At 34.9% G+C, this 18,096-nt stretch overlaps 1 protein-coding gene across 6 annotated transcripts in view; it reads right to left on the bottom strand.

Annotated features, from left to right (window-relative positions):
- The window catches only part of GRIA2 (glutamate ionotropic receptor AMPA type subunit 2), a 127,973-nt gene that overhangs the window by 43,882 nt on the left and 65,995 nt on the right, over positions 1 to 18,096 (bottom strand). For all 6 annotated transcript variants that reach the window (XM_066279798.1, XM_066279755.1, XM_066279762.1 and 3 more), the window contains exons 4-6: positions 11,719 to 11,915; positions 7,220 to 7,273; positions 2,159 to 2,320 (exon numbers count right to left, since the gene is read on the bottom strand). In XM_066279798.1, coding sequence (XP_066135895.1) covers positions 2,159 to 2,320; positions 7,220 to 7,273; positions 11,719 to 11,915 — 413 coding nt within the window. The remainder of the gene's footprint in view (positions 1 to 2,158; positions 2,321 to 7,219; positions 7,274 to 11,718; positions 11,916 to 18,096) is intronic.

Raw genomic sequence — 18,096 nt, 5'->3', positions numbered from 1 at the left:
AAGAGGTGCTGGGAGATGAATCAAAGCTGATGAGCTTTCCTGACAGATTGGATGTGAGTTACCAGGAAAAGAGAGGAGTCAAGGACATTTCCATGTTTCTGGTTGAAAGCACAACTGAAGAGATGGGAAGACTGTTGAAGGAATAGTTTGCAGGGGCTTCCGTTGAGTCTCCCTGAATCTGTCATGTGTTGCAGCACTTTGGGTCTCTGTGGATGTCTCACTTTCCTGAGCGCCGCCCTTGTTTCTCACCTGCTCACCTGCATGCAAAGCCTCGCTCAGGTGTCCCGCCTCCAGACAGCTTTCCTTAAGCCCCTCCCCCTGTTCTAGACTAATTATAGGCAGGGGCTGGCATATTTTACATGCTTCATTCTCTATTATATTTACTTATTGTCATGCTTGTCTTTTCCATTCAACTGTAGATGTTGATCAAAGGTGGACTCTATATATGATTATATGTATATGTGTTTAGTTCCTGGTCCTCTAGTACACAAACAACACGTGTCTGTGTTAGGATGAAATCCCACCCAAAGCCATGTACTCCCCACCAATTTTATGTAATTGTGATCAAGCTTCCAAAGCCATAGAAACTGTCTCCTATTGGCACCTATGTTTCAAAAGCTATACTAAGTCGTAAATGTTGTTTAATCTTCACAGCAACCTGGGAGTTAACAGCCACACTGCACTGGGGAGATGAGAATGCTGAGCCTATGCTCCCCACAGCAGAGGGCTTCACGACCTCTCTGACACATGGCAGGGGCAGCCACGAGGGAGCCACTATGAAGAGAAATGCTACAGCAGGAAGGGAGCAAAGAAAGGTCGCCAGGCAGGCTCTCAACAGCGTGAAATCTGGTGCTGGGTTTTGGCAAGAATGTTAACCAAGTGCATTGCCAAGGTCTCTTCTACCCCTAGATCGTCTTGCATTCTCAGGCATGACACAGGAACTTTAATAATGATGTGGCTTCCACAAGAAAAAAAGAATCATCTCATTTTGCTTTCATCCTTCTCCCAGCAGGAAGCAGTGGGAGGCAACAAGATGACTAATAAAGAATTCAAAAGAGCACTTCAGGTCCCTCTGAGGATGATAGCACATGCACTCTTCATCAGAGAACCTAAGTGGCACCATCTCTGAATGGACAGAGGCCTGTAGTTCACAGAATAGAGTCAGCATCAGATCTCCACTGAGCGCAGGTGGAGACATATACTGATACCAACCCGGAAACTGGGTGCCATTGGACTTTTCAGCCTGTTAGGTAACAGTGGTCCCACAAGCACACAATAGTGTTATAAACAGATGCATGCTGAATCTTAGTCAAAGTCACCAGACACAAAGTCACCTGGTTTGGAGAAAAAATTAACTCCGAGTTATTCTTTAACCTTCTATGGGATGCTTTTCTGAATTTGACTTGAAATTAATAGGATTAATTTATACACCCAAAACTCGAGAACTTCTAAGCTTTGAGCCCTTATCTAGAAGCAGCATCATAGCCAGACACAAGTTTAGAGCCAAACATCTATATTTGTTCTCCCCATTAAGCACAGGAAAACAACACAAAATATCTCTGTGATGTATAAACATAACTGTGAGAGCAGTGGGAAAAAAAAGCACACTGTCCCTGACTGGTCTGTACACAATGTGCTGTATAATACACAAAGGAACAAACTAAAGCACTATAACTTTGAAGATGTTCACAGATTTTGCTCCTAGGCTTTATCAGTTTAGTTTCATAAAGCATGGACATCGCTTCATCCCACTCACTTCTTGTCCTATAAGATTTTACTCTTGTTTCTGCTCTCAGTAAATTGACCAGCAGCAGAAAAATACCTTCCTATCATCAGCAGAAATTCTTAATATTTGGAGGTAAATCTGTACATGCATGTGTGTATATACAATACAATACACTGAACAACAGGGGAAGACCTCAATGAGTCCAAACCAATGGAACATAAAAGGTCAGTCTGGATAGTACTTATATCAGCACAGAGACTTGCACTTAGCATTCAGAGATTTTTTTGTCTGATTGCATCAATCACGATAGTTAATTTTTAACTACTAACACAAACAGATTTTTATCTTCTTCCTAAAGTGTCCCAGAGAACAGGCTACAAGCCAACAGTTGGATATCAGTGTCGATGCAGACGTTGGCAGGTGGATACATACCTTAATTGTCGTTGTGTGCGCACCAGGGTATTCTTTTTCTTCCAGTGTTGACCATCTTTCTATAAACTTAGATACCAGAGAATCATCATAGTCCACTATCTGAAATCCAGAGACGTTTGCACCTCCAAACTGAATTTTTAATAGGTCTCCATCAGTAAATCCCTAGACAGAGAACACATTTATGTCAAATAGAACTTGACATTTACCAAATAACTCTATGCCTGTGGTTCTACAAATTTCAAGGAACACGTAAGAGATAAAAAACCTATAGTAAATGTTTCATTTATTTACCAGCCAAAATTTTTCACCAGCACCTGGCATCATCTTGGCATCAAAGTGGGTTCATTAACCAATGACTGCTTTCTGGTTGTGTGTACATAAAAGTTCTTCATATAATTGGGAAATCTTTCATGGATAAGGACTAGGTTTTATTTATTAAATCTACCTACCACAGAGCATCACCAAATGGCTATAGATAGCTTAGTAATAAGTTACTTCTCTAAGAGCTCTAACATTGTGAGCAAATTATTCCTACTATTGAAATTGTTTGTTCTCTCAGGCATTATAAACATATTTTAAATGAGAAGAAAAATGCTTATCAGCCTAATTGTGTTTTTTTAGAACAATTAAACAATTTCACATTAAGCACAAAATTTAATTTTTACTAAAATATATTAAATTTTAAAAATCTACTTATCTTGCACTATGAGAATGAAATCAGTCATTATGAAAACTACCATATGGTGTTTCCCTTGACTTCACATATTATGCTATCATAAATTATATCTTAATTTGAAGGTACATTCTCTCAAAGATGAAATCACAAATTTAGTAAATTAAAATGATAAATATTTTTGTTATTAGAGTACATAATGTTTGAATCTATCTAAAATCCAAAACATATAGAAATATTTTTGTTGTTGACATTAAAATATATTTTAAGGCACTGGCTGGTTGGCTCATTGGTAGAGCATTGTCCTGGCATGTCCCAGGTTTGATTCCTGGTCAGGGCACACAGGAGAGGAAACCATCTGCTATCCCTCCTCCTTCTCCTCCTCTCTTTCTCTCTCTGCCTCTCTCTCTCTTCCTTCTCCTCCTGCATCCATGGCTCAGTTTGAGCAATTTGGCCCTGGGTGCTGAGGATGGCTCCATGGCCTTGCCTCAGGTGCTAAAGTGCCTCAGTTGCTGGGCAAAGGAATAGCAGCCCCTGATGGGCAGAACATCGCCAATTAAGGGGCTTGCTAGGTGGATCGCAGCTGGGTTACATGTGGGAGTCTGTCTCTGACTTCCTGCCTTTTACTTAAAAATAAAAAGAAAGAAAAAAACATATTTTAATATTATTTATGTAGAAAAAATAGTTATTGGCTCATAATTTTGGTTTTTCTCTTTATTAATATAATAGTACAAAAGGGTATATAACAAAAATCATAGCATTTATTCTCTGCCACACCCAATCTCCAGTTAAGCTGCTTTAAAAAAGTTAATTTCAATATTTGTCTTTATTTACCTCTATATTTCTGCATATTTTAAAATTTATCCACTTTATGTATTTTTGTTGAGTTTCTGCTTATACGAGATAAGGATTTCCTAACCAAATCATTTATCTCCTCACTCACTTTGTGTTTACTATTTTCATATTTATAATTCTCTTATTCAGAGCAAGGCCATGTAATGTTCTAGGATTAGTTTTCTTCTTGAATAACATTTCATTCTAATGTTTTTCTATTTCATTTCTCTCTAAGTGTTTCATTTCCAGGAGACCTCCTCCTTGATGCTACGATCTGAATTGGTTCCCTTTTCCATAACTCTGCAGCTGTTACCCTAGTGTTCTAGTGTGCCTTTGCAGCCTTTCTGAGTCATTCCTCCGTGTCTTTGAACACTTTTCTGCCATCTTCTACTCCTTTATTCTGCTAGAGTCAATAATTTTCTGAGACACATTGGAGGTAAATTTTTTGAGATGTTGAACGTCTCTCACATTTTATTAGTATTTTGGCTGGGCATAGAATTTTAAATTGAAATCCTCATAATCTGAAGGCCATTTTCCCACTTGACTTTCATTGTTTTATTGAAAAATGCAATTTTATTAAATTTATTTATTTTTGCATGTGACTTGTTTTATACTCCTGCCCTCCTCCCTCCTACTGACCAGAAATCTTTAAAATCTTCTATTTATCTCTGAAAATGCATGATAACTTTTTTTGAGATATTTTGTGTACTCAGCAGGCTGGTATTTGTCATTCATTATAGAAACTTTTTCTGAATATTTCTTTAATAATGTTCTTCCCCTGTGTTCACTGTTCTATCCTTCTAAATGCTTATAGACCAACACTGTAATCCTTTGATTAAATCTTTTACAGGTTCCTATACACACACAATTTTATATTATACTGTTATTTTGTTACATAATCTGGAAGATTTTTCTCAACATTGTCCTCAAAGTCATTTAATGGTACTTGCTATTTTAGAAAACATAATTTCTCAGAGCTCTTCCTTATTCTCTGATTTTCTTCTTTTTCATTACCTCCTTTTCTTTTTTTATAGACAATATATTTTCTCTTACTTTTATTATTTTTTTTGTATTTTTCTGAAGTTGGAAATGGGGAGGCAGTTAGACTCCCACATGTGCCCGACCAGGATCCACCCGGCATGCCCACCAGGGGGCGATGCTCTGCCCATCTGGGGCATTGCTCTGTTGCAACCAGAGCCATCCTAGTGCCTGAGGCAGAGGCCACAGAGCCATCCTCAGCGCCCGGGCCAACTTTGCTCCAATGGAGCCTTGGCTGCGGGAGGGGAAGAGAGAGACAGAGAGGAAGGAGAAGGGGAGGGGTGGAGAAGCAGATGAGTGCTTCTCCTGTGTGCCCTGGCCGGGAACTGAACCCAGGACTCCTGCACGCCAGGCCGACGCCCTACCACTGAACCAACCAGCCAGGGCCTCTCTTATTTTTTTGTAGATACTCATTACAATTTTAAACCTTTTTCTTGTGATCCCTGCTTATCCTGTTTCTGTTATTTGTATTGCATCCTTCTTGGCAAAGGACTTCTTCTTAAATGCCTGGCAATGCTTGCCTAGTTAGCAAGCAGTAAGACACTTGAAATGTCTATACGCATGAGAGAGACTGAATGAGTGTGCTTTACTGTAAGGTAGACAGGGAAGGTGGATAGCAATGGTTTTTATCAATATATGAAGAGCTGGAAAAATGGTAAGTGGATCCCCTTATGACTACATCTTCATTGCTTTATTAGGATTTATAAGTTATCCTTTTAAATGCTATATCAGGAGTTCATTCACAGCCTTAGTTTTGGGAGCCTAATCAAGCATTCAATAATTTCTGAAGAAATTAAATAAAAATCTGGGGATTTTTCTCTTGTATAATCACCTATTTGACACTCATCAGACACTGAACAGGGCAAAATGGGTGTCCTCAATCGAGAGTTTGGAGGATACCTTCCTATTTTGAAGTCATTCTTCAATCTTAAATGTCATTGAAATTTTCAAGTGTTCTCTAAATTCTCAGAAACTGAAACTCACTACAGATTCTTTGAATTTACTGATTCATAAGCAATTCCATATGGCAAGGATACCAAGTATTCAGACAAGAAAAAACAAAATGTGAATTCAGAGAAAATATTCTGTAGATTTCTCCCTAGAAGCATCATAGCAGCATAAATGTTTCTTTCTGTCTTTTTTAAAAAATCTCTACTTTGATCACTCATATACTTCTTTCCTTTTTCATAGCATCAGCTATCAACTCTCAAATTGATGAGCCACCTTCTGTCATTATTTCTCAATGTTCCAATATAATCTTCTCCATCTGGACATTTTTAAAGATTGCAGCTTTCAATGTGGCTCTGTGTTCATGAAATGGCACCATTTACACAGGGGACTGACTGTCCAGGCTGTTTCCTGCACAGAATTTGGTTCTGAAGAGACTGAATACTGAGCTAATCTATTTTAACTCTTACTTCTCTTGTACGGAGTGATTTAGGACCTATCTCTTGTTATAAAAGGGTCAATTCTAATGAATTTCTATAGAAGTTAGCCATTCCATTTTCAAACAAATGTATCTTGAATAACCAACTTCTACCAATAGCATGTACGTTTGAGATTTAATATTCTAAATCACTGTTGCCAAAGTCTAGCAAAAATAATATTTATCGGTTGTAAGGTTGTAACTTATTTTTTTTTATCTCTTTCCATCACTACTAAAAATGTCTTCTGATGTAATGGTCTGATATTCAGGAAAACAAGAAATATACTGCATTTGCATAAATCTGAAACTTTTTCAGAAGCCTGTTACACTTTTAGAATAATATCTTATTCTCTCCACGTTCCACTTTTCTCACCTTTTTTCCCGAGATTGGGGAGGGTAATGTCCTCAATCACATGGAATCATACTTCTTTAAAGAATACAAACCTTTGTAACAGTAAAGCTTCAAGCTCATTTTTATTGCTGGTCTAAAAATTATTTTGAAAAAATAAATATCTAATAATTTGAAATTCATTTTGTATACTTAAGAGAGGGGATTACAATTAACCACTCAGACATTCAGTACAATCTTTGATAGAAATCTTAATGAAAAAGTGATCAGCTATAGGAACCCAGTTTTTATGCATTACTTATATAGAAATTAGTAAATAACATAAATAAATAAATAAATAATACTATATTAATATTTGGATATTTCCAGATTTTTACCGACAGTTTCAAAACTTGGCATTTATTTCATCTATTACATGTGCTACAAATTTCAAAGGAATGGGCAAAGGATAAAGTTTATAAAATACAGTGACAGTGAGAAAAAAGGGGTAATTTAGACAGTTAAAACTTATATTATACATCTTCTAAGACAATTTATAAAACTTGTCAAATATTGTTCTATAATTTTTATATCATTTATAATAGAAAATTGATTAAAAATTATAAAATGGGAAGTAAATATAACAAATTAAGAAATATTATCAAAATATGTTTTTGTAAATACCACTGATAAATGCTGACTGTTCAAATTTTTTTATTGAATAAGAGTCTTTATTAAAATAATAAGTATTAATTCACCTACCAGATTTGCAATGATGTAATGGTACCCTTTAACATGTTTTCCAATGGTGATAACCTAACAAAGATAAAGAAACAATTATTTAATAAATTTTACTAATGTAAATGTAAAATTACTGATGTTATGATCTGATTCAGAAAAAAATGAAATACTGACTTCTATGTTTTTTGATATTTCACAATGAGTCATATTTGATAAAATACAATTATCAAACCCAGAGAATATTTCTCTCAGAAAAAAGTAATAATACATTTAGTGCCCAATAAATGTTATCTTTCAGTCAATAACTAAACAAAAATAGTGAAAATAAGCTCATAAAATGTAAAGAAATGTAAAACCAAACACTTGTTGAATCTGTGTCATAATTTTATTCCTACAAAGCTGTTTTTTATCTGTTCAATGAAACCTTAAACAGTTAAAACCAACATCTGAGATCTCATAGTCACAAACATCTACATTCAAAGATAAAGTCACAGAGTTGATAGTCATACACATATTTAAAAAGAATATTAATAAGCATATAAATAAATTATTTTGTGGATCTATAAAATAATATCCTTATCTTAACAGTCTCAAAATGTTTATAGTTTACTTCAAATAAACATTATTATTTCTAGCTTGAGGCAGCCAAGTATCAGGGAAGCTAATATTTTTCCACAAATCTAAGTCAAAAATCAATGGCAAAATAAATGCATTATGGAACTAGTGGCCGTTTCAGTAATGCTCAGGCAGTTTTGGACATTACTGAATCAATTTGACTTTTCTGTGATCTATATCAATTATGAAGAGAGTATAAAGATAAAATAACCGTGTTATAGTCCTGGTCCTTAGATATTCAAATGTAATTTTTATTTTTAAGAAAATATTCACACCAATAGAAAGCATGAAATGCCAGAGCTATAGACAAAAATTCCAAGCATTTACCAGCCTCCCGCCCCCACCTTGATTACAATTTTGGTTGCTTTTAGCATACAAGTAAAAAAAATCCTTCATATGCTGCAAATTCCAATGGTCTTTCAAGCTTCTCCATCCCCTTTTTAAACTGGAGACTTCTGTCCCTCTCTTGTATTTTTGTACACACAGAAGGCTTTCTTTCTGTCCCTTTGGGGCTTTACACATTCTGTTCCCTCGACTTGGAAAACTTCCTGACTTACCCTCACCTCAGGTAAAGTCGGTTAGTCCCAAAGCAATGCATTTAGTTAATGAGCAAAGGGCAAAATTCTAGGACAGATTCTACCACATGTCACTTTGATATTAAGTGGTAGCTATTTGGAAGGGAGTTAGGACTTATATTATTTTCTAACCTAGTTTTTATGTAACAACTAAATTGCCTTTTACAAGAAACTGAACCCTCTGTATTAAAGGGAGAATTTTGAAGACAAGATATTCTGAATAAAAATATATTAATTAGCATCAGCTGAACTGAGTTATGTCCCTCAAATTTCCTAATGAGATCTGGTTACTGTTTAATCTACTTTCTGAATTATGAATATCTTCCTTCTGGAAATTAAAAAAAAAACATAGTATAAATGGTAATACCAGTAGTCCCTTCTTGAGTTTAATGTTCATTGAGAGAGATGAGGGATATAAAAATTTATTATCCTTATTTCTAAATAAGAATTAGTGTTGGCTGTACTAAAAATCATACCTTTGCTTCATAATAACAGTAGTGTACTAACAATATAAATTTGTGTTAATTTCTTAATTTTTTGTATGGCTAAGTATGTTTCCTACTTAAATACCATTAAAAATAAGTGCCTCTAGGTTTCAGCAAATAGTAAAATGCTCATAGTCTAACAAAGTTTAATTATATTATTAACTTGAAGTTACTATGAAAATAAAATTTTGTTGTATCTCTGCTCTCTCATAAGGATTAATAGAGTGAGGAAGTAAATAGTGTTTTATTTTCTTGAAATGTACTTTGACCCCACCTTTGGTTTGGTAAATTCTATTCCTTGAATGCCTTCCATGCTCTCCCAACCTACCTTATCATTTTCTGTAATTGAGAAAAATAATATCCTGTTCTTTTCATTCATAGCATATGTTATTATCATAGTTGCAAATTAATTTCTGTAAAAAACCATGAAATTTCACCTTGGTGGGGCCTTGCCTCATTTGTTTAACATCACTGCCTTGGATATATGCCAGTACATGTCCAGGAAACATTAGACACTCAGGGAAATTTATTGAATGAATAAATGAATGATTCCAAACCTGCCAAATGCTAACAATATGTGAATGCTTCATTGATCATCTACCCATGCCAGGATAGGAATTTCCTCTTCCATGCTCTTAAACCACATTGATTATCACTGGTGATATCGTAATATTATGGTGTACATTTATTCTTCCTTTCTTTACAATGAGTTCATGAGTGGAGACATCATTCTTTCTTACCTTGTTTGCATCCCTCGTTCAGACACAGAAGATATCCTCAATAAGTGTTTGTTGAATAATGTAACCATCCATTATATACAATCATTCATTACAGACAAAAGTGTCTTATGAAAATACAAATAATATATATATGAAAAATACACTGTACATTTTGAATGGATGTTCAAATGGCTATTTATTTAATTGTGATCATGTTGTTTCTAAACATTACATTTCATATATTCCTAGGTTCTCCTGTAGTTTTTCTCTTCTAATATGGGAAAAAATTATTTTCATACAAGCTTTCCTAATATTTATTATGACAACTCATAAACACTTGAATCTTTAAGCCAAAGACTAATGGTTAATATTAAAATTCAGTTTTAATGAGATCTGCTATGAAATTCAAATGAGTTGTTTGAGGTTCACATTTGAACAAGAGAACTTGATGTTAAAAACAGCCCCAAATTCATCTTGTGAGACAGTAATCAAGATTTTTCCACTAAAATGTTCACCTCTCTGGCATATTACATTTAGTTCTGTCATATAAAAAGACAGCATTACACAGTTATTCAATACCTTATGAGAGATTCATTTATTATATGCCATTAAAGCTTCATCATCATTTATATTTGCAAAATGCTTTGTGTTATACAAATTAGTGAATCTTATTTTCTTCTCAAAGCCTAGAAACTTCAAAAATACATACTCAGTTGTGGTTTTTTTCTTCCAATTCTGTTATTCCAAGGAACTAGCTGTCACCCTAATACATATGTATATTATGGTGGCAATTAGTAATGTGTGTGAGTATGTGTAATATATTCTAAATAAACTATATTACAGCCATCAAAAGCATATAGAAATTACACACACACACACACACACACATACACACACATGTGCGAGCACGCTCACATGAAGAAACATTTTTCCAGCTAGGAAAAGAAACAGATACCCTGTGAAAAAGATCTTAGTAAGTCATAGTGCTACTCTACAACCAACTGTGGTCACTTATTTTTGTCATAATATATTACTGCATGGCTGTCTATCCTAAAAGATCTTACACTGAAGCAAGGTAGTATAGTAAATGTAGATAACACATTCTTAGCTCTGGTATTGTCTTACTTTTTAAAACATTCCAAATGAATATATATTAAATTTTTCAATGAACACAACTGAATGTGTCTTTCTATGTATTTTGATTTCATAGATTAATATTTTTTTAGTGACACAAAATCAACCTAATAGGAGGAAAATTTACTTCTTGAAAAATAACTTACATGCTTTTTCTGTTGACATACAGACCCATTTAGACCACAATATAGGCCAGGGGTCCCCAAACTTTTTACACAAGGGGCCAGTTCACTGTCCTTCAGACCATTGGAGGGCCAGACTATAAAAAAAACTATGAACAAATCCCTATGCATACTGCACAAATCTTATTTTAAAGTAAAAAAACAAAATGGGAGCAAATACAATATTTAAAATAAAGAACAAGTAAATTTAAATCAACAAACTGACCAGTATTTCAATAGGAACTATGCTCCTCTCACTGACCACCAATGAAAGAGGTGCCCCTTCCGGAAGTGCGGCGGGGGCCGGATAAATGGACTCAGGGGGCCGCATGTGGCCCGCGGGCCATAGTTTGGGGACCCCCGATAGGCTTAGCTCATGGTTCGGATTACTGTTTGAAGTAATCCGAAGTCTACTGTTAAAGTATAACCAAAGAATTAAGGAATTACTCACTTTTTTCTCATAAGACCCAGATTTATTTTCCCTTGACAAATGTCTACTGCCTTATCTCTAAGAAGTTCAACAGAACTAAAATCTAAATTTCCCATTAAAAATATCAAAGTTTAGGGCAATAGTTATGTAAAAAGTAAGAGTCCGGAATTATATGTATCAACTCTGTTTCATGATTAGTATGGTGTATCAGCATTATTGAAGACCATCTGCTATTGCTAACTGAAGCCAGAGATCATTTAATTGATGATCTTTGTTGCACTCTATATAAACCATCAAGTAAAAGCTGCTGCTCAAGCACCTTATGCAAATACTCATTCCAAATGCTGACAGAGCACGCACATTCTATATTTAGTGCCATTAGAAAACAGAGAATAGCGAACCTGGTCTACAATGTCGTTTACTTTATCCCGTTCACAATCCAGGATTACACGCCGTTCCTTTTTTAACTCCAGATCTTGAAAAAGTGATCGGTAGGTTTCATCTTTCTTGTCATTGTTAATGTTTCCCACATTGATAGCAGTCACTTGCCATTTCTTTTCAGCAGCGGAATCTAGCACAGCTTGCAGTGTGGATAAGCCTAGGAAGGCAAAGAAAAATGATGACTGATAAAGATGCTCAAATAGCCCAAAATTGTGCTGTAAAATTGGCAGCAAATATATTTTTAAGGCTGAGATTTTTGTGCAATGAATTTGATGTTGACTTTTCTAAAAAGCTACAGCTATGTTCTTGATCAACACCCACTTATTTCTGCTGCATCACATTTTATCTAAATGCTACTGTTCTGACTAAAGAGTCAAACTTTGAGGAGAGAACAGTATTCCCTTCTTCTAGCTCTCTCAATATCTTTTGGATATCATGAAAGCATAATGCCTTTAATACCTCTTGTTCAAGTGAAGTCAAAAGGCATAACAACTTCTTTCTCTGATAGACTGAAAAAAAATGTTTCATTACATATTATGGTCTATCATGTCATGTTAATATCCTGAAGAGGTTGAATACATTTTCAGTGAAATGAATCTATGTAAGTCTGTTTGAGTCTAAGAACCAATAATTTCTACTTCCTCCTATTTCTCTCTCTGTGTGTGTGTGTGTGTGTGTGTGTGTGTGTGTGGCAGAAATAGAGAAACAGAAAGAAGGACAGGTAGGGACAGACAGACCAGAAGGGAGAAAGATGAAAAGCATCAGTTCTTCATTGCAGTACTTTAGTTGTTCATTGTATTTCCTCCTATTTTTCTACTCGTTTTTTTTTTCCTCAGCCTTCTGTTATATCAATTTTGTTATTGGAATGGAGCCAACAGAGATTAACATGTTCACCTAGTAACCAGATGGTAGGACTGAATTTTCTAGCATAGATTTGTTACATTTACTTAACTTCCCCAATGTCAAACCATTTTACATTTATTAGTAACTATGCCTATAGTATCATATAATTTAATTTTTAATTAACTATACATTTACCTCATATGTAGGATTGAGAGGGAAAACAACTTGGGGATTTATTCCCATAAGTTAAATCTGCAGTTTAGCACTTGGAAAACAATACATAACCCTGTCTTCCACATGACTTCAGCTCCTCACAGCCAGCTCAAACCTGCCATTTCTATTAATAGCTTAATGAACAACACAAAATCAAGGCTTCAGAAAGAACTCAAACATCATCTTCTTGTTTCTAGAACCTGCATCTTTCCCAATAAAAGGATCAAGATCCTTTTTTACCTAAAAAAATGTGGGATTTACTTAATATGATCACATTGCTCTATAAGCTTTATTTATGTACTACATTTATTTAAATATATTTACCATGGTAAAATATATATGCATTCTAAATGTTATTGAAAATTATTTGAATCTAAAAAGTATCATTAAAAATTTTATTGATTCTATTTTAGCCAAGAATACTTGAAAACAGTTCTTAAGTCTATACAATCTCCGAATAGGAAAAGCTCATTTTTTAAACCTCTTCTACTGGCTAGGTCTTACTTTTTCACATTGTAATCATTACACAACTTCTCCTTGTCACTTCCTTAAAAACATTACATCCCTGGATGATGGATGATGTTCTGTATGCTATCCATATTTTATTGGCTAGCACTTATAAGTGGGCTGCCTTTTCTCTAGGCAATAAACTGTTTAATTTCTTTGTTACTTAATTATGAATTTTACCACATATGAAGTTGTTTCAAATGGTGATATTCTTGACATTCTGTTCTTTCAGTATGTTGCAAGAAATTTTAAGCATGAATGACCATTTGTAAATGGATTTTATCAAGTGTTATTTCTAAACCTAATATTTATTGGCAGTTCATCTTGTCAAAGAATATGATGTATAAAATCAGTAAGAATTTATTTAGAGAAATGGCTGAATTTTAGACTTATTTATTCTCTGTGTCAAAGGTAACTCAGTTTGTATGGATTCTCTGTTATGGAAAGTCTCAGAATTAATATTTTGTAACTTATGAAAGTGAAAAATAACATTCATTTATTAAGAATCTAAACTGCTTAAGTAGTGTATATCAGACTTGATTAATTTAATTTCATTAGAAGAAAGTGAATAATATTAAATCATCTCCTAAGGACAGAGGGAGAAAGTCACACACCATGGAATGATCTGATCTGACTCATGATATGAAGAGGTTGCTGGCCCAGGATTAATAATCCATATTCTTAGATTTACTTTTTTCGGTGATAGTAACTAACCCTCTCAAACTCTTTCTCAACTTAATCTGCCCCTCTCCATGAATAAAAGTTTGGTATTGACTTGTGGCTTTAAAATTAGTGAATCATAAAAAAATAAACTAAATAATGAAATAAAATTAGTGGATCATTTTTAGAATTGGAAAATCACTGAAAATGCATGTCATGATACAACTATTGTGGTAAAATTAAATTCTTCAAGTATACCAAAAATTCATGCTCTAGATCTCTTGGTACCATATTCTAATTAGGGGAGCAAGTCTTACTTGAGATGAGCCGCTTTCCCTTTCAGACAAACTAGCACAAAAGTGTCTTCACATTATAATTCATCCCTTGATTCAGAATATAAACGTGTATGAACAATGGGAGTTCTGTATGAATATTGGCTTACTTAAAGCAGTTGGTAGGTATTAGTCATTTGGTTCTAATATCTATACTACTATATCAAGAACTAGAGTTATTAGAGCAGATATTGATTTATTACTGAATTATTTAGAAGAAAACTTAAAATGCACAGTTGTTCATGTATAATAAAAAGAAATCCAGAATATTAACTGGTTCTAATAAATATATTTAAAATATGTTCTAAAAAATCCTCAAGAATATTACAAGTGTCTAAAATAAGTTTGAAATTCTCAGACTTTTGGTTAAAATAAAGAATGAGTAAAGTGTGGTTGGATTGCATTACTTCCTCATGTGCCTAATTTTTACTGGACTAGTTATAGCTGTATAACCTATTTTAATATCCCTAAAACTCTCTCAAAGTATTAGTAGCAGTATTTTAGTCCCATTTTAAGCTAGTGTTAATAACACTGTGAGAGGTTCTAGAAAATCCATTAGCCTAAGGACAGGTGAAATCCAAATTTCTTAGTTTGGATGTTAATGAGAAGAATTAATAAATAATTCTGCAAATAGGTATATTTCATTCAAACCATGTCTTTCTTTTAAAAACATTTTCATTGTTCCATTTAAAATTCACTGTCCTTATTCATCTGTCAGGCACAGAAATTAATATTCATGATCACTAAATCATGGCAGCATGCTTAGGCAAGATTAGATTAACATATATTTCCCTCACTGACTTTCTCAGGGACATCTGAAAAAAAAATTATAATTTGTAAGAATTTTTATTCTATGCATGATGTCTTCTTGGAACTGGAATCAAAATGTTTCCCTTTAGGAAAACAGTATGGTTCAAAATTTAAACCAAGACATGAAGATATAAAATATTAGTTCTGGCTTTACCTACAGTCTTGTCCTTAGAAATATATTACCTTACCTTATTGACATTAATCAAATATAATACACATTTTGATTAAGTCCAGGTTCAAATTTAGTACATATATATGATATTTAAAGGTAATTCTACATTTAATGTGCTAACAGATGACCACATTACTCTATAGTTCAAAACGTACTGAAGATCTATCTACCAACTGTCTAAGGAGAAATAATATGCAGCTTTTAGAAAGAACACTGGGTCATTAAGTATCGCCAAGCCACTGTGGGATACAGAAAGGACACCAGCAGTCCGAGAAGGTCACATGGCACCAAATGAACAGTTTCGGCACTCCTCTTTCCCATAAACTTATAATAACCAAAGATGATCTGTACAAAGATAAGGAGACGTCTATGTCCTTCTTTGTTCACAACTGAGATGCAGTCTCCTGAGTAGATGAATGCAGGAAAGGTGAATTGTTAAGAGCAGTGCAATGAAGAAGCATAGAAACATGTTAAGTCTTTTTCATTAGTTCATATTTAGGGTAGATCATGGTTGGGCTCTAGGCTCTTCAAAAACATCAATTTATATATATTCAGAAATTAAAAATTTTAAATGTTTGCCTAATCTGGACTCTCAGAAAAGTAAAGATTATTAAACATGGAAAAGGAAGAAAAAGACTGTAATTCCAGAAGTGGAGAGAACACCACATCAAGAACAGACCAAATCAGTTGAAATTGAAGCATGTGGAAATATAAGATGAGAGATGAAATCATGCGATCTATTTTTAAAAGCATACGTACTATGGATAAAGGGAACAATTCTCAACTCATGGAACACTAAAATAAGAAGGCACTTCCTTGAAATGTAAAATAAATGGCTGAAGGGCCAAAGGAAAGAAACCAGGTCATGTGATAAATGCATAAATAAACTTTTATAAATGCAATATGATGGCCAAGCTATAAAATTAAGACAATAATACAAAATATCTCAGATAGCAAGAATCCCATTTCTATGAGCCAAGTAAAACACTATATAAAGGTCAAATCTCATTCCATTATTTTGAATCTTACACACCTATCTCTGAAAATAGTTTCAGATAAAAGGCCAATGTAATACTTGGTTATTTATTTATTTATTTATTTATTTATTTATTTATTTATTTTAAGTGACAGAGACAGAGACAGAGAAAGGGATAGACAGGGACAGACAGACAGGACAGGAAGGGAGAGAGATGAGAAGCATCAATTCTTAGTTGAGGCACCTTAGTTGTTCATTGATTGCTTTTTCATATGTGCCTTGTCCAGGGACCTTGAGCTCAAGCCAGCGACCTTAGGCTTCAAGACAGCAACTTTTGGGCTCAAGCCAGTGACTCCACGATCAAGCTGATGAGCCTGCACCCAAGTCGGCGATCTTGAGGTTTCAAACCTGGGTTCTCTGCATCCCAGGCTGACACTCTATTCATTGTGCCACTGCCTGGTCAGGTTGTAATACTCTTCATATTAAATAATGAGCAGCTATTTGATAATAAACTTAAAAATGTATCCATAAGGTCATTTCTGGCTTTAATATATAATTACTTAACACTATAAGTCTAATGCTCTCAACAATACACTTGAGTTCAAATCAGTTTGTATAATTTAATGACTAGAGAGTATCTTATCAATTAAATTTTATTTAATAAGTCCAAAGTATTAATAAAATCACTTTAAATGTCTTGAGTTCTTTTCAGAAGTACATACATGCATCCACCTTCATCCGGTCATTTCCCAGAGCTTTCCTTTTCCTCACACTCCTCAAATACTAGAGTTTCTCTTTTTCTATTTCTGTCAGATGTTGTTATTTAAATTCTCTCCCAACTTGAGTTTCAACTAGAGGGTACAGTGAGGGCAAAGCATGTCCCTAAAGTAAAATGCCACCTTCAACTTTGTGAAACAGTAAAGAGAATTCATTTTCTGATCCTTCAACTTAGCATGCAAGCAAGTTTTAATATCATCTCAAACTTAATATACTCAGAGGCCAAACTCATTCACTTATTACCACTAGCTATTGAATATTGATTCTGTTCCAGTTTCATCTTAAGCACTGTGTGTACAGTTAAGAACTGTACACCAGTGTACTGGGTACTGCCTGGACATTGCCTTCCTGGGGCTTATAGCCAGATCTTCAATAAAAAGCACAATGCTTAGCCTGTGTAACTAACACAGGCCCTGGAGCATAGTAGAAGTTCAGTTGCACTTCTTGGGTGAAAGAATGAACAGAACTACTAATTATAAATTGTGATAAATACTATGTAGAAAACAAATGCTTCGAAAAGAGAATAACTATGAAATACTTTCTGTGGAAGTACTGTATAAACAGACACGAAGAAGGAGAAAGTGGCCCTGGCCGGTTGGCTCAGAGCGTCGGCCTGGCGTGCGGGGGACCCGGGTTCGATTCCCGGCCAGGGCACATAGGAGAAGCGCCAATTTGCTTCTCCACCCCTACCCCCTCCTTCCTCTTTGTCTCTCTCTTCCCCTCCCGCAGCAAAGGCTCCATTGGAGCAAAGATGGCCTGGGCGCTGGGGATGGCTCCTTGGCCTCTGCCCCAGGCGGTAGAGTGGCTCTGGTCGTGGCAAAGCGACGCCCCAGGGGGGCAGAGCATCGCCCCCTGGTGGGCAGAGCGTAGCCCCTGGTGGGCGTGCCGGGTGGATCCCGGTCGGGCGCATGCGGGAGTCTGTCTGACTGTCTCCCCGTTTCCAGCTTCAGAAAAAGAAAAAGAAAAAAGAAAAAAAGAAAAAAAAAAAAAAGAAGGAGAAAGTATTGGAGACACAAGCAGAAGTTTGAGGTGAAAGATTTTGGTGCAC

This window comes from Saccopteryx bilineata, chromosome 1 (genome assembly GCF_036850765.1).
Source record: "Saccopteryx bilineata isolate mSacBil1 chromosome 1, mSacBil1_pri_phased_curated, whole genome shotgun sequence".
Lineage (NCBI taxonomy): Eukaryota > Metazoa > Chordata > Mammalia > Chiroptera > Emballonuridae > Saccopteryx > Saccopteryx bilineata.
Note: the sequence above shows the minus strand (reverse complement) of the source record. Positions and strands in the feature narration are given on the sequence as shown.